Source organism: Mauremys mutica, chromosome 10, assembly GCF_020497125.1.
Source record: "Mauremys mutica isolate MM-2020 ecotype Southern chromosome 10, ASM2049712v1, whole genome shotgun sequence".
Lineage (NCBI taxonomy): Eukaryota > Metazoa > Chordata > Testudines > Geoemydidae > Mauremys > Mauremys mutica.
In genome coordinates, this window is record NC_059081.1 from 22,154,557 (window position 1) to 22,173,251 (window position 18,695).

At 39.0% G+C, this 18,695-nt stretch overlaps 1 protein-coding gene across 14 annotated transcripts in view; it reads left to right on the forward strand.

The window, feature by feature from the left end:
- The window catches only part of KYNU (kynureninase), a 134,366-nt gene extending 118,936 nt beyond the window's left edge, over positions 1-15,430 (forward strand). For all 14 annotated transcript variants that reach the window (XM_045032905.1, XM_045032894.1, XM_045032901.1 and 11 more), the window contains 4 exons: positions 5,407-5,459; positions 7,358-7,443; positions 11,355-11,585; positions 14,819-15,430. In XM_045032905.1, coding sequence (XP_044888840.1) covers positions 5,407-5,459; positions 7,358-7,443; positions 11,355-11,585; positions 14,819-14,935 — 487 coding nt within the window. In that variant the 3' untranslated portion in view covers positions 14,936-15,430. The remainder of the gene's footprint in view (positions 1-5,406; positions 5,460-7,357; positions 7,444-11,354; positions 11,586-14,818) is intronic.
- Positions 15,431-18,695: the final 3,265 nt, after the last annotated feature.

Here is an 18,695-nt window from a genome sequence, read left to right on the forward strand (position 1 = left end):
ATTTTCAAATGGATATCTGGTTGCATTCTACTCTCTCAGCTCTCAAATGTCCCTCCCCCTACAGGGTATGAGCTCACTCCACTAGAGCTCAAGCAATTACCATAGCTTTTCTTCAAGGCGTACCATCCTGGGATAGTTGTAAAGCAGCCACGTGGAGCTCCATCCACACATTTGTAAGGATTATGCCCTGGTACAGGACTTAGTTTTGCTGATGCCACCTGTGGGATGGCTGTTCTCTGATCAATGCTACTGTCTTCCTCCATGCACCTTCCCCCTCCTTGGGTACTTCTTGTCAATCACCCACAGTTGAATACAATAGGTACCATCACTCGAAGAAGAAGAGAAGGTTACTTACTGTAACTGAAGGCTCTTCAAGACATGTGGTCTCTATCTGTATTCCATTACACACCCTCCTCCCCCTCTACTTTGGATCTTAAGCTGATTTGCGGTGGAAAAGGAACTGAAGAAGTGATCAGTCCATACCACCATTTATCAACTTGGTTGGAGACACAAGGTGAGCTAGGGCACATTCACCAACCAACGGACACTACTTTCAAATTCTCTGATTCCAGGTGCATGATGTGAATGCATAACCGCCCACAGTGGAATACAGATAGGGACCACACATCTTGAAGAACCTCCAGTTACAGGTAAGTAACCCTCCTCCTAGCAATTGTTAATCATGTGAGAAAAATAAGGATTGTTTCTAATGATGGGAGCATCACAGAGGGTTCAGAGTTCTTGTTCTCTTCAGATAAGAATCTAAAAATTCAGATGCATTTCCAAACTGCGCACACCTCTTGGGTCAGCAAAAGTGGGCTGAAAATCTCATGAGAACAATTGAGCTTGTCAAAATTGACAGGAATATTTTTTGTGAAAATTTCATATTTTTTTCATCAGAATTTTGAATTCTGAAATGTCTTGATCAGCTCTATAGACTCTCTTTCTCATGAGATTTCCGGCATTACTGATTGCATTCCCATCTGGTTAGCAGAAGACAGTATGTTGAAAGACAGGGTCCAACGTTTTCAATTCTTAAAATCTTAAGTTTACTTTTAAGAATGGGCAAAGGTTTGGCAGGGTAGAGCGGGAGGGACAAGTCTTTTGTCTTTTTCTCCTTATTTGGTTTGCCTACCTCTTTTTTTTTCTTCATTTTCTTAATCCATTCAGATATTAGGATTAAAAAGCCAAGCATAGGTAAACTATATAAATCCAATAATATAGTATTTCTATATCATCTGAGTAAGACATAAGACATTTCCAGGCAAGGATGTGAGCTGACTAGTAAAAGGAGACCATTATACTCCATACATAGTGAAGTTTGAGAGTTTAATATTTAGTGTCATAAATTCTACACTGTTATTTTCCTGTTATATCTTTTAGCATACTTTCCCATGGACACTTAAAATGATTTCTCACAAAATATGATGACAGAATGGTTCATAGAAGGCTTTGTCCTGGATTATGAAAGTCAGGCTGTGTTAACAGTGTTTGCTTGTTTTCTTTATCACTGCTCAACAGTTTCGGGAGACCCCCCCCCCCCGCAAAAAAAAGAAGGCAAATGAACCACATGTTTCTTCAGATTGTAAATTATAAATGAGTTGCATAATCATCTGTTACTTAGAAGCAAAGGTCAAAGGAATTTTTTTGTATTTCTTCTATGTTCTTTAACTGGATCTTCTTTGATGTCTTCACCGCACATACATAGTGATCATTATATCCCACACTCTTGCATCATTAATGCAACTACAAACGAAACGACTCAAGTTATGAATGCCCAGCGCTTCTGTCTAACACATACAGATGTGAGAAAAAACTGAGCTAAATAAAAATACTTACTGAAGGGATTGTTCCCTGGTGTACATGTGCTTAAAAGAAATAGGAACAAATGAGAGGCTGATGCGCCTATCTGGCATAATTTTTCCCCTCCATAAATCTGCTGTCTGTGCCTCTTGATTTCTAAAATGGAAGAATGTTTTCGGGTAAAACAAGACCAATGAAATATGCTTAATGATCTTTAATTACATACCTTATTTGTGTCATGAACTTGGGCAAGTAACAGTGTGCATTAACCCAGCGTATTAAACATTTAAAAAGTAGTGATGTGTATAGCTCAGAAGATAGTAAAAATACCCCAAAATATTCTTTCTTGTAGGAACATTAGGATTCCTGCTTTATTTTAAAGACAAAATGGACCAAAGTGCTTTCCCTTTTTAATGGAATTATTTTTACTTAAAAAACAAAGCAAAAAAAATATTTAGCTCTAACTACGGTTATGTGATCACATATACCTCTCACAAAAAACACCATCCTAATTAGTACTGCTTTTTGACAAGCTCAGCTGTGAGTCTCTATGTCCATTTGATCCATGGACTGAAATACCTTCTCACCCTGAGAGGTTCTCAGTGTCGAAGCACATTGGCAGGGCAATCTTGAGAAGCTGTACGTTCTCTAGCTGTTTGTGGGATGTCAGAAGGCTAATAATCCAACACATATCAGAAACACAAATTCACATACAAAGCTGGAATGGCTTTATAATAAAATGTGACAAATCTCCAGCCTGGTTGTACCTATATGTGTAAATAACCATATGGGCAAATGTTCAGTAAGAGTCGGTTCCCAATAGAAATTATTAAAGCATGTTTCCAGAACAAGTCCCTCCTCTAATCTAAAAAGCATTTTTTATCATGGTTTGTAAAACAGTCATGCCTGGTTTATAACAGCTAGTTCTCCTAACACAATTTAATTCCCCAACTTGGCTGGGGACAAATTTTTACTTTAAGTACAGGAACATAAAAAAAACCAAGTTTTTTTGTCATTTCACGCAATTTGGTATTACAAGATTTTGCCAAAATCACGGCTCAGATTTGAAATAGAAAGTTATAAGCTGGTGCCTTGGTATTTTGAAAACAAGAATGTTTGAAATAATTAATGCCTTTCAGAATATCCACTTTGCATGCAGAGTAGCTACTCTTTAATAAGAAATTTTACTACCTCATCTTACTGTGCAATTTTACTGCCTATTATTTTTACTATGCATTTATAAACCCTTATATTTAGGATTTAAAACCTCAGCTATTTCACATCATAACAGGTTGAAATTTGGTATACCAGTGGCAGCCCTGATTAAAAAATTTTTCACAGAAAATTAACAACTGTTAATTGCTAATTTATAAAGATTGTGTGTGTGTGTGTGTTTATAGATATAAAATCTCTTTGAATCCTGTTGACATATCATACATGAAACAAATGACATCCATAGGAAAAACTGGATTGATGATGGTATATAACCAGATTTGTATCTAAACACCCATCATGTATGATGCCCATGGAGTTCTAGAACAGCAAAAAGAAATGTAGCTTGTCAGTGTTTTTGTAATGGTAGGGACAGGCAAAACAATTTTAAAAAATACATCATTTTTAAATTTCATGCATTTCTATCACCAAACTTTAGTCAATTTCTGAAATTTCAGTTTCCAAGTTCTAGACATGACAAACCACAGGAGAAGGTCCTGTTCTAAGCCAGTTGCACAGAGTCAATAAGTTTAGGTACAACACCAAGCTTTTGGAATCTCACCTGAACTAAAACCTGAAGTCCAGGACTGCAGTCCTTCATCATTCTTTACTTGGACAGTACTCCTGTTGTGTCTATAGGTCTCCTGTAAACTTCTGTTGCCTGAGGAATGAGTGCATGGCATGGCCCAACAAGTAAATTGCTTGTAGTATTTTTTTAACCTTACTACACACTATTATTCTAGGTAGTATACTTCATGTTTGTTTTTTGCTATGCTAACCCTATTGGAATGAATGGAATACTTGCACCATTAATTTCAATGGGATTTTGTTATAATATCATTGTGTAATATTGTGTTTATGATAAACTATTATAGAGGAAAGATACTGTAAAATACTATAAAACAGTTGATGATGCATTTTTTATTATTCAAAGCATCAGCATCTGAGTTATTTGGGCAATAGCTTTTATTATGTTTTATTTGAAATATATTATTTTTGACAAAAATTTTATTGAAATGAATGGATGATTTCATTGTTGATTTCCATGTGACTTTGAAATAGAAAGACTATTCTTTAGCTATATATTATTTCACATGTCTGTTTTATATAATACAATGAGATGAGAATGATGGATCTATTCATAGGGGTGAAATATAAACCCATACTATCCAGAAATAACAAGTAAGCATTTTACTTGGCACTGTACATAGTTTGTATAACAATTCTTTACATACAGTGTGACTGACCAATCTAGTCCCGTCTTATCCTGGACTTTTACAGTTTGGCTTTTTTAATTGGCAGCATGTGGCTAGGCCTTCCCAGGAGTAGTGCAGAGAAGCACGGTTCCTTCCTTCTTTGTTTGCTCCAGGGGAAAGTAATTTGCTACTAGCTCTTGCTAGCAGCAAATTACACACACACTCTAGCCTTCAACACAATGATAGCTCAACTGTGCTGGCTAGCATGGTGAAGATGGAGCCACAGAAAACAAATCCTCCTAGTTGCTTAGAGATGTGTATTGGGTACCCAGCACCAGTTTAACCCTTTGTGCTGAGACCCCAGGTCTACAGAGACCACACATGAGGTGAGGTGGGATTGTCTTACTCACCTCATATCCTTGTATGACCACATGAGCTGGGCCATGAGCTGGTTCATAGTAAATACTAGGTGAGTGCAAAATATTTGATGAAAAACTTCAAATTTTATGTTTTCATATTTTATTTAAATTTCTGCAATATTTCTATTTTGGAAAAAAAACAACCCACCCTGAAATGTCTTCAGAATATTGTCTCAAAAATATAGTTATGAATTAAATGGGACTAAATTTCATTCAAAAAATGGGTCATATTATTGAGTAATAAACCAGTTTCATAATCTAAAATCTTATTGCCAAGTTGGGATTCACATCAGCACAACATGGCAATGGAACAATGAAACAACTGCAACCTTTACTCAGAGGCCTCTTTGTCTATCTTTTGTTTGCTGTTCATGAGTTTGCTTTTGTGGATTTACGTCAGATTTATAATGTCCTTTGGTTTTCAGTATTTACCAAAGCAGATTTGTGTTTGTCCTTTTAGCCATTAGGAACATAACACTGGAAATATTTCTGCTTTATTTTTCAGTTTGTAAGATGAATTTAGACAAAATGAACATTAATAGAGTCCCAATAGATTGATTGGTTGAAAACTATAATAAATATCATCTTTCAGGGTTAAACAGAAATTGCCAAGTCACATAAATAAGTTGTTAATGTCAGCTAACCACATAACTTACTGTATTTAGGATACAGTTTGATAAGAGTATCAGAAGCTATTTAGTAACTCTCATGTCAGATTTAAAATATATCAATGCATGATATTGTTTTTTCAGTTTTTTTTCCATGTTATGTTTTAGGCTAATAGGCTGGTGGGGTCATGAATTCAAAACTAGATTTCTCATGGAAAACAGTATGTATACTTCTTTAAATATGTCACATGATTTAGAACTTGCATGCATTGCTGTTCACCATTATTTTGAATAGAAATGATAAGACTTTATATTTGCTCACTGATGTTAAACCTATTAAGGCCAAATTCATCCTTGATGTTGTGCAGCTTCACTGAAGGCAATGAAGTAACATATGTAATGAATTTGATCTACTGACATGTCAATCTAGTTGTTTGCTTCAGGATGGTTTGATCAAACAAACACACTAAAAAGGCCTTTCAAAAATTCAAACTTGGACTATGGGTAAAATTTTGAAAAGCACCTGACTTACCCTACTAGATTTCTTTCTTCATATTAAGTAGTACTTTATGGTGGGAGTAGTTCCATTGGAATGAATGGGAAACATGAATAAAGGGGGCAGAATCTGGCCCTAACTGAAAAGAGCCATCTACCCCAAGCTAGAACTTAATGAGGTATAAAATAAAACACTGACCTGCTCCAAAAGAAGTGAAATGTCTGTGTTCTAGCCTTGTGCATGGACACACAGGAGTACCTAATAAATCTGGAGGTCAGTCTCTCCTCCAATCCCATCTTAGAGGAGACTTCAGCCTGCAGAAGGGTTAAAAGCTTGCTTTGTGCCTTCACCATGTGAGTCCTTGCCAGTGTGACTTCGGGTCAACACTGCTGGCCTCAGTCCTCTCTTTGAGATACTGAAAGGATTCTGGCCAAAAGTCTAGAGAGGGACTGGGCTAGTCTTGCTGGAGAGCCAACATCAGACATGTCATCTTCTAAAGCATAAAAAATGAAATCTGTCACCTCAGACACTCTCCATTCCCTCTCCTTTGGGTTCCTACTCACAAAAGCCTGGTCTTGAAGTCCTTTTGTAGGGGCAGTTCACAGGAGAAAGATAGGCAAAAATTATATGAGTTTAGTAAGTCCTCAGTGAGTGAGAGGTGCTCCCTTCCATTGAAAGAGCTTTGGTGCTTGCACTGCAAAGAAAAGAGAGATCACATGAAATTTCAAAGCCTAAAGCAGTGGTAACGAAAATCTGACCTGGAAATCAATTGCTCCCCCAAGTTCTGTAGTGGCCTAAAAGGGTTTATGGACACTACATCTCCCTTGTATGTGATATTCCATTTGATCCAAGTGGACTTGGTTTAGCTCAAGATGGACCACTGCAATCTGCAGTCTCCACAAGCCACTTATTCATATTCAAGATAAAAAGCTTGAGTCTCCTCTCAATTACTGTGGTTTTCAGGGGTGGCTCCAGGCCCCAGCACGCCAAGCGCGTGCTTGGGGTGGCATGCCGCGGGAGGCGCTCTGCCGGTCGCCGGGAGGGCGGCAGGCGGCTCTGGTGGACCTCCTGCAGGTGTGCCTGTGGAGGGTCCGCTGGTCCCGCGGCTCCGGTGGTCCACCAAAGCCATGGGATCAGCGGACCCTCTGCAGCCATGCCTGCGGGAGGTCCACTGGAGCCGCCTGCCGCCCTCCTGGCGACCGGCAGAGCGCCCCCCGCGGCATGCTGCCCTGCTTGGGGAGGCGAAATGTCTAGAGCCGCCCCTGGTGGTTTTGTACTACTTTTATACTACACCGACTTCAGTTGAGATGCTTGTAGTTTACACCAGTGTGAAAAGGGAATCAGGCCTAAAGGCAATTTTAATATGTTCAATTATATGAAAATTAATTGCAGTCCTCTGGCTCCTGGAAAGCTGCTGATGTAACCTTCAGTTGGTAAAATTTGAGTACCTCCAATGTGAAGAATAGTAGCTTCAACTGTAGTAAACATATTCCCTGATAATGAACCAAATCCTAAGGTCCCACTGACCTTAATGAAAGTTTTAATTGAATGAAAAGTCAAGGTTTGGCCTAATGAATAAAACAAATAAAAAAATAAAACTAACAGAAGTTATTCATTTTCCAGAATTGCAACTAAGTCCTGGAATCAATGGATTTCGGTTATCAAATCCTCCAATTTTATTGGTCTGTGCACTGCATGCTAGTTTAGAGGTAGGTAGTTATATTTCTTATGACTATGAATTTTAAGAATCTACAAATTGAAGAATGGAATCTTAGATTTTTCATCAATATTGTCTTTCTTTAAAAATGTAAAATTTAGACCAGGACTACATGTGGTTATGAGAGATATGGTTGACTTTTCACAAACCTTTCTATTGGCAACCCCACACTTGTTTTACATTTTGGGTTGATCTGAATACAAGAACTCAAGATGAAAATAAAACCAGATGGGTACAAAATCATTGTGGCAAAACTGACCTTTTCCAGGTGAGTTTTTTAACGGAATCATTTTATCTGCCTCTGCCAAAAGAATAAAATGAATCTTGGGAGTATTTGTTGGTGGGACTCAAAATCCAGAATCAGGCAAGATTTTATTTGATTTCAGGCTTCATTGGACTTGCCTGGTTTGACATTTCACTTCAAATGTTTCAATGTCCTTAATGTGCAGGGCCAAATTCTGCTCTCAGTTACTCATCTCTAGCTCCAGACTGTCTCCTCCTGACTTCACCTTACTTTGCTGTTTTCAGTGGAGTTTCTCCAGATTCACACCAGTGTAACTGATGGGCAGATTGTGCCTCACTGCAGTTTACCTGTGAAAGCTGCAGGAAACTCTGCACAGAGTTTCTTCTTAATTCTTTTGTCAGGAGGGTGAGGTTTGTTCAATATGGAAGAAACAGGATCTGGCCACCCAGTGTCATGGATCTTGGGTGGTTGAACTGGCTCTGGAAATCCATCTCCTTTATTCCCTGGCAGCAGAACTTCAGCAGCTGGTATCTGGCCTTTGGAGCTTTCCTCAAAGAGGGATTACCACTACAGGGTTTGCGGGTGGAAAAGAATTACAGCCTGGAGCTGTTAGTTTACTTGGGAAGTACATAAGAGCAGTGAAAGGATGATTTGCATCTCCCTGGCCCACACACTCCATACTATATCCTCCTGTATTAATTCCTGAACCAGGAGAGTGCCCCCTCTGATGGCCATGGGAAGGGAATTTTTTTCCATGATGGTATTATGGGAGTAATCCATGCACAGAAGGTCCCATGATCAGACACTGAGAGCAGAATTCAGCCCATTTAGGAAAACATTCAGAACCCCTTTAGATGTCCTCTGTGCAGTCGCATATTGCCACATTTCATCTCCAGACATAGCTGCATTTCTCTGATGGGTGAATTTATCCCTGTACAAATGATTCTCAATCACTCAGGGATGATTTCTGGATGAAAGGTGCAGTTATGCATAGCTTTCTGTATACTTCAATACTCTCAAACTTCAGAAACTATTTTTAAAACTCAGACTTAAAACAATCTTGGTTAGCAATGCTCTGTGTCCAGTCTGGATGGGGTATAATTTTTAAAAATAGTTTCCAAAATCATTTTATTAGCACTAGTTGTACTGGTGAAGCCAATTCTGAAACAAAAAAACAACCCCCTCACACTATATTTTCATCTGTTTGTTATGAAAAACAAAAGTATCTTAGACATGTACAAAACAAAACATTAAAGTCAGAAAATTGCCAGCTGAGGCTATCTTTTCTCTCCAGCATTACATACTAAACTGAAGGACTGCAAAAGGTCACAGAAATACTTCTTGTTCTGTTGGACAATTTATTTTGTTAGTCCTTAAACATTCAATATATTTTTAAACTTTAAGTGACCTTAGAGATAAGCTAAAAGCAGCTCTGCTATGACCCAGATTGTCACTGTTCCAGTTTGTGTGGGTGAATGTAATTTAGCCCACCTCAGGGAGTCTCAAAGAGCGATAGCTGATCGTATTCCACTGACTCCCCTTTTCATGCCTGCATTACCCTTTTGGCACCGACAGGATTTCCCAGTGCTAATTGCTCTAGGACAGTGGGAAACAGAATAGTTTCCATGTCTGGCAAGAGATGGCTTGTGAAATTGTATGCCATCCTGCACTGGGACACATTAAGCAGAAGGCAGTGTTTCCAATGGAAACAATGAAAACTGCAAGTGCTGAAGCCTCAATAATGCTTAAAGTGACTATTATGGCACTAGTTGTTCCCTTTTGTGGATTAAAATGCATGTGGTGGGAAGATCTCCATGGCCACATTTAAAAAAAAAACGTTTTGAAAAAGTCAGACGGCAAATATTCCTTGAACAAAACCTGGCCATGGGAAGGGAATTTTTTTCCATGATGGTATTATGGGAGTAATCCATGCACAGAAGGTCCCATGATCAGACACTGAGAGCAGAATTCAGCCCATTTAGGAAAACATTCAGAACCCCTTTAGATGTCCTCTGTGCAGTCGCATATTGCCACATTTCATCTCCAGACACAGCTGCATTTCTCTGATGGGTGAATTTATCCCTGTACAAACCAGGCTTTCTACCAGAAACCTAAGAGAGGGATCAAGAATCCTGCTCATCCTGTAAACCCAGTAGCTCCAGCAAAGTCTTTTGTATACCTCCTGCACAGGAGAGGTTCTAGTTTTAGGTTTTCCTTCCATAGTGGTGCTGATCCATTCCTTCCCCTTTCACATTCTATATCCACCTCCACTGCAGCAGTATCTCCCCGCAAGGCCTGTGCCTGACCAGCTGCATCTTGCACCTCACTGCATACAGGAGATGTGGCATTTCAGCTGTATTTTAGATCAGGTTACTCCATGCCCATGATAGTATTGGAGTCAATGGCCTATGGATATTCAGACTCTCCAGACAGCATGCTGTAAATTAAGTGGGATCTCTTGGCTATCTCTTCCTGTAATCACTTTATTTTCATATTATAATGTAGTATGATTTTAAATACTATTCTGAAATTTCTCCCTCAGGGTCTGATTTTTGAATCTGCGATCATTAGAGGCCACAATCAGCTGCAATGACATAAATTAAAATGTAGGATCTGGAATCTTTTCAGAGACAATCAGTACTTGGAAGTTCATTCTGCCATTTGCTCCTGCAACATGCACAAACATGTTGTGTTTTGTTTTGTTTTTAAACTTGGTCTTAAGATCATATTTTCCATTGTCCTCCTTAACTGAGCCATCCCATATGCCCTGCCAGTGGGGGAAATGAGAGCGACATGCCTCCTTTTTATTCCTCACAGATTTTGGCAATACTGTTTGTCCCCCTCAGTGTGGCAACAGGGTTAAGTAGTGTCACCACCTATTAGAATTTTATCATGAGTCTTGTGGAATGTGGAGTTTGTCTTAAAACACCATTTCCTGGAGTCATGTAAGAGCCTTTTTTTAAAAGATAGAAAAGAAGAAAGAAACAGGTTTTTTTCAAACATCGTGGTTGTGGGGAAAAGCTTAAAAACATGAATCCTAAAGGCTCCAAAGACCAGAAGGCAAGTAAAATGGACTCAAAATGTATTATTTAAAAAAAAAAACAACCCTCATGGTTTTTAAGCCAATATCAAGATGTTCCAGGGCCTGACCCATGATTTTTGAAACTGCTGTTTTCATTCTTAGTCCTGGTCCAGCACCCATATTTTTTATTGTAGTGGCACTATGGAACCTGCAGTATTTATGGACAATATTTATTCACAAACCAGATACCTGCCCTACTAGCCACTTGATTTGTGTGTTCAGATTCCCATGTGCATAGGTAAATGTGCTCAGAACTATTGCAGCAGCAGATAAGGAGACCCTTTACATCTGGCCCTTAAAGTACATAGTCTTGTATTTTCTAAGGCTCAGTTCTGCTACCCTCATTTACACTGGGTAGCATGTTACTACTTGGTTCTAGTGGCACTGCTTACAGAGAAAGCTAATACTTAATGATTAAAGATAGAAGAATCCAGGCACAGAATACTGTGGCTCTTGAAATAATTAAAATTATTGAAAAGGACAAAAATGGCCACATCCTTTGGAAGGTTTCTGTTTTATTGTTTCTGTTTTCAGCTGCAGCAATGGATTATCTTTCTAATTATTTACTTCCTCGTAGGTCTTTGGTCAAACTACAATGAAAGCACTGAGAAGGAAATCCATTCTGCTAACGGGTTACTTGGAGTATCTGATAAAGCATTACTACAGTGAGGATAAAGCAAATCCAGAGAAACCCTTTGTAAAAATAATCACACCACCTCAGATTGAGGAAAGAGGATGCCAGCTCACACTAGTTTTTTCTGTTCCAATCAAATCTGTATTTAAAGAACTGGAAAAAAGAGGAGTAGCTGTGAGTAAATCAGTCTTCTCGGCTGCTGATTTTCCCATGCGTTGTTTTATGACTCTACTGCACTGAGTTAATCATTTTTGTTATTATTCCTGTATAATTTCATATAAGACCTGAGAAAGACCCCGGTTAATTTCAATAGGCTTTGGATCAGGCCTACAGAGGATAAATTTCTTATTTATAATAAAAGAGAAGCTTTATCAATATTCAGATTACAAGAATATGATTTTTTTTTTACCCTAAACTTGAACAAACTCTTTTTGCAGGTTTAGAAATGTTTGGATAACTTCCCCCTCACTTCACATTTCCCCTCTTTCTCACTCCCCACAGACCCCAGAAACAAACAGTCTGTGGTTTCATACACCACTGCTCTGTTTTCTCCCACTCAAGATGAAACGTTTCAGTGTTAACATACTATAAAGGAAGGCTATTTCCAACCCATTTGGAAAGTGCTGGGAATCTCAACAAGAAGGACATCTTGAGATTTCCAGACTAATTCTGTTGATTGAAGAGGTGTGGCTAATTCAGAAAAGCCTTCAGATTTTTATGTACTGAATGAATGGAATAATAAAATATTTTCATAATTCATCTTTAGCTCTGAAAGAAATGTATGTAAGTGGATGTTATTACCCACATTTTATAGCTCATCTGCTAGAGTGTAGGCTGCCCAGACCATCATTCTTTTTCTCTATGTTCTGTACAGCACTGATTTATTATCATTTACTGAGAATAGCATTAATGCTGGGAGACATTTTGTGGCTGAAACCTTTTTTTTTTGTGGGGGGGGGGCTGAAAAATGCAGATTCGGGTCAATTGAAATATTTCATGAATTTGTGCAAATTTTGGCAAATTGTTTCAGTTGAAGAAATAGAAATGTCCAAGTGGTTCATTTTGATATTTCCAAAATATTTTGATTTTTTGGGGGGCGGTAGATTCACAAGGGGTAGTAGGCACCGTTCACAAAACTGAAAGAGGAGGAGGAGGAGGTCGTGCCAGTAAGGGAAAATTACACTATAGCTTGGGTGCTCATTGAGGAGAGGGGGACATCTGGGTACTAGTCATGTGCCCATGAACAGCTTTAATTATTTATACAAAATGGAATAGCTTCAACAGGAAAGGTTGAGAGAGGCCCTCCCTAAAATAGCCATTAGCGTGGTAGTCAGGGCCCTCATCTGGTCTACAGAAGCCTGGGTTCAAGTCCCTGATCTAGAGCTAGGATTTAAACCTCTCTCTCTCTCAGGTTAGTGCCCTAAGTAGTCAGTATAAGCAGGGCATCACTACACCCTCTTTGTTTTGTGAATGGCACCTACGTCTCCCTGTGAATCTCGCCCTTCATTTCCTTTGCTTATATATAATATATATATATAATCAAACAGTTCAAGTTTCCTAAAATGGAAACCATTTTTTTCTAATTTTTCAATTCATTGAAATATTTTTTAAAATGTGTTTTGGGTTGACCCTGAAACAGGTTTTTTGTGGGGGTTTGGTTTTTTTTCTCCAGAACTGAATCTGAAAAATTAATCTAATCAAAGCTGCACTGTGGAAGGTGCTGCCTATGTACATAGTAGACCATCCCTGCCCCAATGAGCTTGTAATCTAAATAGAAAGAAACAGAAACATTTTACAGATGGGAAGCCTGAGACATTGAAGTGAAGTCATTTCCCAAAGTCACTCAATAAGCCTGTGGCTCAGTCAGAAATTTGAACCCAAACCCGATATCTTAAACCACAAGATCATCTTCCTCTAACTGACACTTACTAGTAACCTAAAAGGTTATTTTCTCTAGATCTGAAGAAGCGCTCTGTGAAGCTCAAAAACTTTCCCCTTCTATTCAATAAAAGATATTACCTCACCTACCTTGTCTCTCTCCCTGGGAGCAACTTGACTACAAAAACACTACAAAATGTATAATACTCAGTAAGGAGCTCTCAGATAAAACCAGTTCCTTTAATGATCTGCAAAAACCCAGAACCTTGTTGTTAGTAATTCATACAATAGGAGAGGTAAAAAACAGTCATCTCCTTAGAGAAATATTCTAGAGTTCAGATAGCAAGGCAACTGAAAGCCAATCATGCTGGTGACCAGTGAGCACAGGTCAAAAAAAGTGAAGGTATCAGAGCCTGAATGTAAGGTATTATGTGTTGTGTTTGGAGGTTAGAAGTGCTGGCGGGATGATAGTCTAATGCCATATAAATGATATAGTAGATCTATTTCTGCTGGTGACTTGCATTTCCAAAGGGCAATACTTGTAGGCAGAATACATTTATGTGTTTTGGTGCTGCCAAGGAATTCCAGGAACTACTGCTTTTAAGAGGGCATAGGGCATAATGCTGTTGCCTTGTCATTGGGACGCAGTAATGTTTCATTTTTAGGAGATTATCCTATTCAGCAAAATATTTAAGTTCAAAATCACAGCAAGTCTTGTGGCATTTTTGTACCTTTATTATAAAACGTACTACTGTATTTTGTGCATACTTTTTATCGAGAATATGGGCCATATTCAGTGCTGTGCCTCTCAGAATTCACAGCACAGAAAGTGTAGCCCATGGGTGAGGGGCAAAGATGGCTTCTTGCTAGATGAGTGCTTCCCTAATTCTGGGCTGCTTCAGGGGCCGATGTAGATCCTGGCATAAATCAGCTCTGCGGCACAGAATAGCCAGAGTTCAGAGTGCTCTGGACACTCCCCATAACACCCCCTATTGCAGGGGCTGCACAGAAGGGAGAGGGTGGGTAGGGTTGCGTATGTTGTTTCTGCATTGGGGATGTTCCCTGGAGATGCTTTACTTCACCAGAGAGGTGTAAAGGAGGTAGCAGCATGGACCAGAATCTTGCTCCCACAGCTAGGTTCTAGTAATATGCCATTATTCATTGTATCTTTATTGTCTCAACTTTAAAGATGTACATAAGATCATAAGAATGGCCCTACTGGGTCAGAGCAAAGGTCCATCTAGCCCAGTATCCTGTCTTCCGACAGTGGCCAGTGCCAGGTGCCTCAGAGGGAATTAACAGAACAGGTAATCATCAAATGATCCATCCCCTGTCGCTCATTCCCAGCTTCTAGCACACAAAAGGATCTCTCTTCCTCGAACCTGCAGTAGCCAGACTTTAGGGAGAGAGGGTGGGCTAGTTTTTAGTTCGTGTTATTGCATGAAGGCAAGGAAGAGGTGAGCTTTTTGTTGTGACAAATACATTTGAAGTGACATTAATTTATTAAACATTCCTTTTCTGTTTTGCAGTGTGACATGCGAGAACCAAATGCTCTTCGTGTTGCCCCAGTTCCTCTCTACAATTCTTTCCATGATGTACACAGATTTATTGAAATCCTGGGATCTGCAATTACATCTGCAAAATAAGCAGCAAACAATGCTATACCATCCTGATCTTATTGATGGCTCAGCTATATCTTTTAATCTATTTCTGACTAAGATGCATTTATTCTTCTGAGCAATTCTGTCCTTCTAGTAGACTAGGCTATATTCACTGCAATTTGCAACAACAACAAAAAAGGGGGTGGGGGTGATTGAATAGTTATTTACAACAGACTGTACTTGTTATTAAAGCTAATATTTCCTCTTGGCTTTGACTTTGACTCCACAAGTTCTTATGATCTGTACATTTTAATGGGGCTTTTCTAAAACATTTTATAGTTTCATTCCATTAGCTTGAGAAGAGGAACAAGTGAAGACTTCAATAAATAAAAAAAATAAAATATTGTACTATAACAATATGATGTATAACAAAGAATGAAATATTAGGCTTATTACTTCAGTAATGTACCAAAAGTTTGCAACCTATTTTGCAGTTTTAATTGGCATCAATTCTGTTTAAATAAATCATAGGTACATTTTTAAAAGAAAATCTGCTTGTTTTGGTAAAGTCATTAGTTGGTGCTTGAGAAATCTGAAATGGTGCAAACAGTTTGAGCTTTTGTTTCACTCAGAAGGCCAAAGTGGTGAATTCTCATTATAATACAGCCACTTTACACCACTTTAGCAGCATGAGGGGAGGGACCTTCAAGGAGAGTAATATATTTGCACCCATGTAGACGGGGCTTGTCTACATTAGAAAGTTACTGGTTTATATAACTGTGATTTTAAACACTTACTTTGGTTTAAAAAAGGCTTATTAACTGGTTTAGCTGAAGTCAGTTAGGAAATGGCTTAAGTTAAAGATGTCAGGAATCAGGACCTTCAGCAGAACCAGAATCTAGGCAACCTAACAAGTACAGCTGGCCTGTATAGTAGGCTGCATGATTAGCTACATTGCCTGATTGGTGGGAAAAGTCAGTAGACCATTCTTAAACCCAGCAGCAGCAACTTGGTGGTGGTTCAAAGTATTTACCTGTGACAGCTGCTATGCTTGCTTGTTCTGATCCTTGCGCCTGTCTTGGACCTGGACCCGGACTCGGACCCGGACCCAGCCCCATTCCCGTCTTGTCTAATTCCAGGTAACCTGGCTCTGACCCTCTGCTCTGATTTCTTGACTTTGGTCCTGCAATCCATCTACTGTCCAGTGCTCAAACCACTAGGTATGGCTGGCCACACCCCACTGTCTGACAAAAAGAAGGTAACCTACTGTGAAACTCAAATATGAGCACCCACACAGGGATTTGCCTCAGTTCAATCAAATCAGTTTAAAAACTGATTTAAGTTTAATGGGGAAATATTCTCATGTGACAAGAACTTTGTATATGTCAGGGGTCAGCAACCTTTGGCACACGGCTCGCCAGGGTAAGCACCCTGGTGGGCTGGGCCAGGCCAGTTTACCTGCCGCATTGGCAGGTCGGCCGATGGCGGCTCCCACTGGCTATGGTTCGCCACTCCAGGCCAATGGGGGAGGCGGGAAGCCATGGCTAGCACATCCCTCGGCCCGCGCCGCTTCCCACAGCCCCCATTGGCCTGGAGCAGCGAACCACGGCAAGTGGGAGCCACAATCGGCTGAGCCTGCTGACGCGGCAGGTAAACCGGCCTGCCAGGATGCTTACCCTGCCAAGCTGCATGCCAGAGGTTGCCGACCCCTGGTGTATGTGATTATCTGTAATTCACGGGTATGCCAAACAGGACAAGTAATATCACATCTCACATACTGGTCAATACTTCCTGAAAATAGCCTCTAGTGCTACTTCAGAGCTTCTTTTTATTGGAATTTTAAGCCAAAAGAGGAGTGGCGGAAGCCTTTGGACTAAACTGCTTTGGATGGTAAAAGCCATTCCATAAAGTAGGATTCCCAAGGCACTAGGCATGCCCTCCACACCCCCATCTATTCTGACGCACCTCTATACATCAATGAACAAGACCAGTGGGGGATGTTCCTACATTAAGGGGACATGGCAGGGGGATCCCCAAAAGCCTTATGTATTAGGTCTGGATCAAACACTGAAGCTCTGGTCCTGTGTCTCTTGTATTTCCCCCAGGATCTGTGAGGAATAGAACAGCAATTGCCCTTATGATATCATGATCTGAAACCATCCAAGAGTAGAGCAACGTGATGATTAAATCACCAGTTGTGGTGGTATCATGTTACCCCAGTTTCAGGGAATGTAATGCTCAGTAGCTCTGGTCAGTTCATGCAAAAAACCTACAAAATAAATCATTTATTGATATTATCAGTGCCTGCCAAAAATAAGACCACCTATATACATAATACCAATATAAGGAATAGAAGATTTTTAATGGTCTGGGAAGCATGATGATATAGCAGTTATAATGACATTAAACCAGTTTCTTTTTAATTAAAGAAGCTTTACTGAATTGCAGCTCAGGTATCTGTGCATCAGTAGTTACAGCTTTGTTTTCATTTCTGATTAAAGGACAGGTATTTTCACTATCAAATCATGATATTCTGTAGGTGGGAGAAAACTGAGTGCATATAATGTCATGAAATTAGAAAAGTACCCTTGCACATCTAGTGTAGTGAATGAAAAGAATTACTGAATGTGATGTAGGGCATAAAAAGAAATTCTGCTAGCACCTGTGAAGCAACCACACTGCTGATAATACTGTGGAGTAACCACAATTTGTCCTCCACATAATGTTTAGTAAGTTTACTAATAAAAGGCCAGATTCTGACACCACCACTCATGCTGAGCAAAACCTTATTCAGTAAGTTGTCCAACTGATTTTTAGCAGGACTACTCAACAAGTAGACTACTCAGGATAAGTAGGAGTGTTGAAATCTGGTCCTATATAACTATTAGAAGACCAGTCACTAGCAGGTACTGGTCCCTTTGGTTTAGTGGGAGATACAAGTTTGTAGTCTCAGTCTAGTAAAGTACTTCAGAATATGCATTGCTTTCAACACATTGACTTGAATATGACTCCTTATGTGCTTAAAATTAAGCATGTGCCTAAATATTTTGTTGGATCATGGACTACATGCAGGGAGAGGAAGGAAAATTTCTTCCTGTTCCCTGTAGAGCTCAACCGATGACCTGAAAACAATTTGTTAATGAATGTTATATACTTTGCCCTTCTGTGGCACTTAAAAACATCTGGGTAAACATTAACTAGCTAATTCTATGTAAATAGATGTATATTCTATTTGAGTGAAGTTTGGTACAGCAAAATTCACATGATGCTTCAGCTTTTCTGACTTATACTCTTACTTCCAGTAGTGAATCCTGAGGATAAATACAACCCCCATTCTCTTATATATATTCAGTGTCTGCTTATCCATAATGTTTTCAAACATCTTATGTTTAAAATGTTAGAGGCTATAAAGATTTTACCAAAGTAAAATTACAGTTCAGCAATTAATTTTAAATATTTTCAACAAACTCAATACAAAAGTTTTATTAAATGAATAATACTGAAAGTTAACATTAGGTGTCAGTATTTTACATATTATTCAGTGAAAAGATCTAGTGGAAAAACTGTTGTATAAGAAATGAAGGTTATAAACTACATTTTCAAATGATTTTAGTTATGATTGTCAAAGTAAAATCAGAACTAATTATGTGCTAAGGTAATTAGTTGTATACACCCCAAAATGCTTGTAGCTAATTATGTCTTGGATTTTAAATTCAGTATTCAGTACCACTGGATTTTAATTGTGATCAGATTTAATTTTAGGACGGTTGGAAGAAATTATATTTTCAAATTAAACTACAAGATG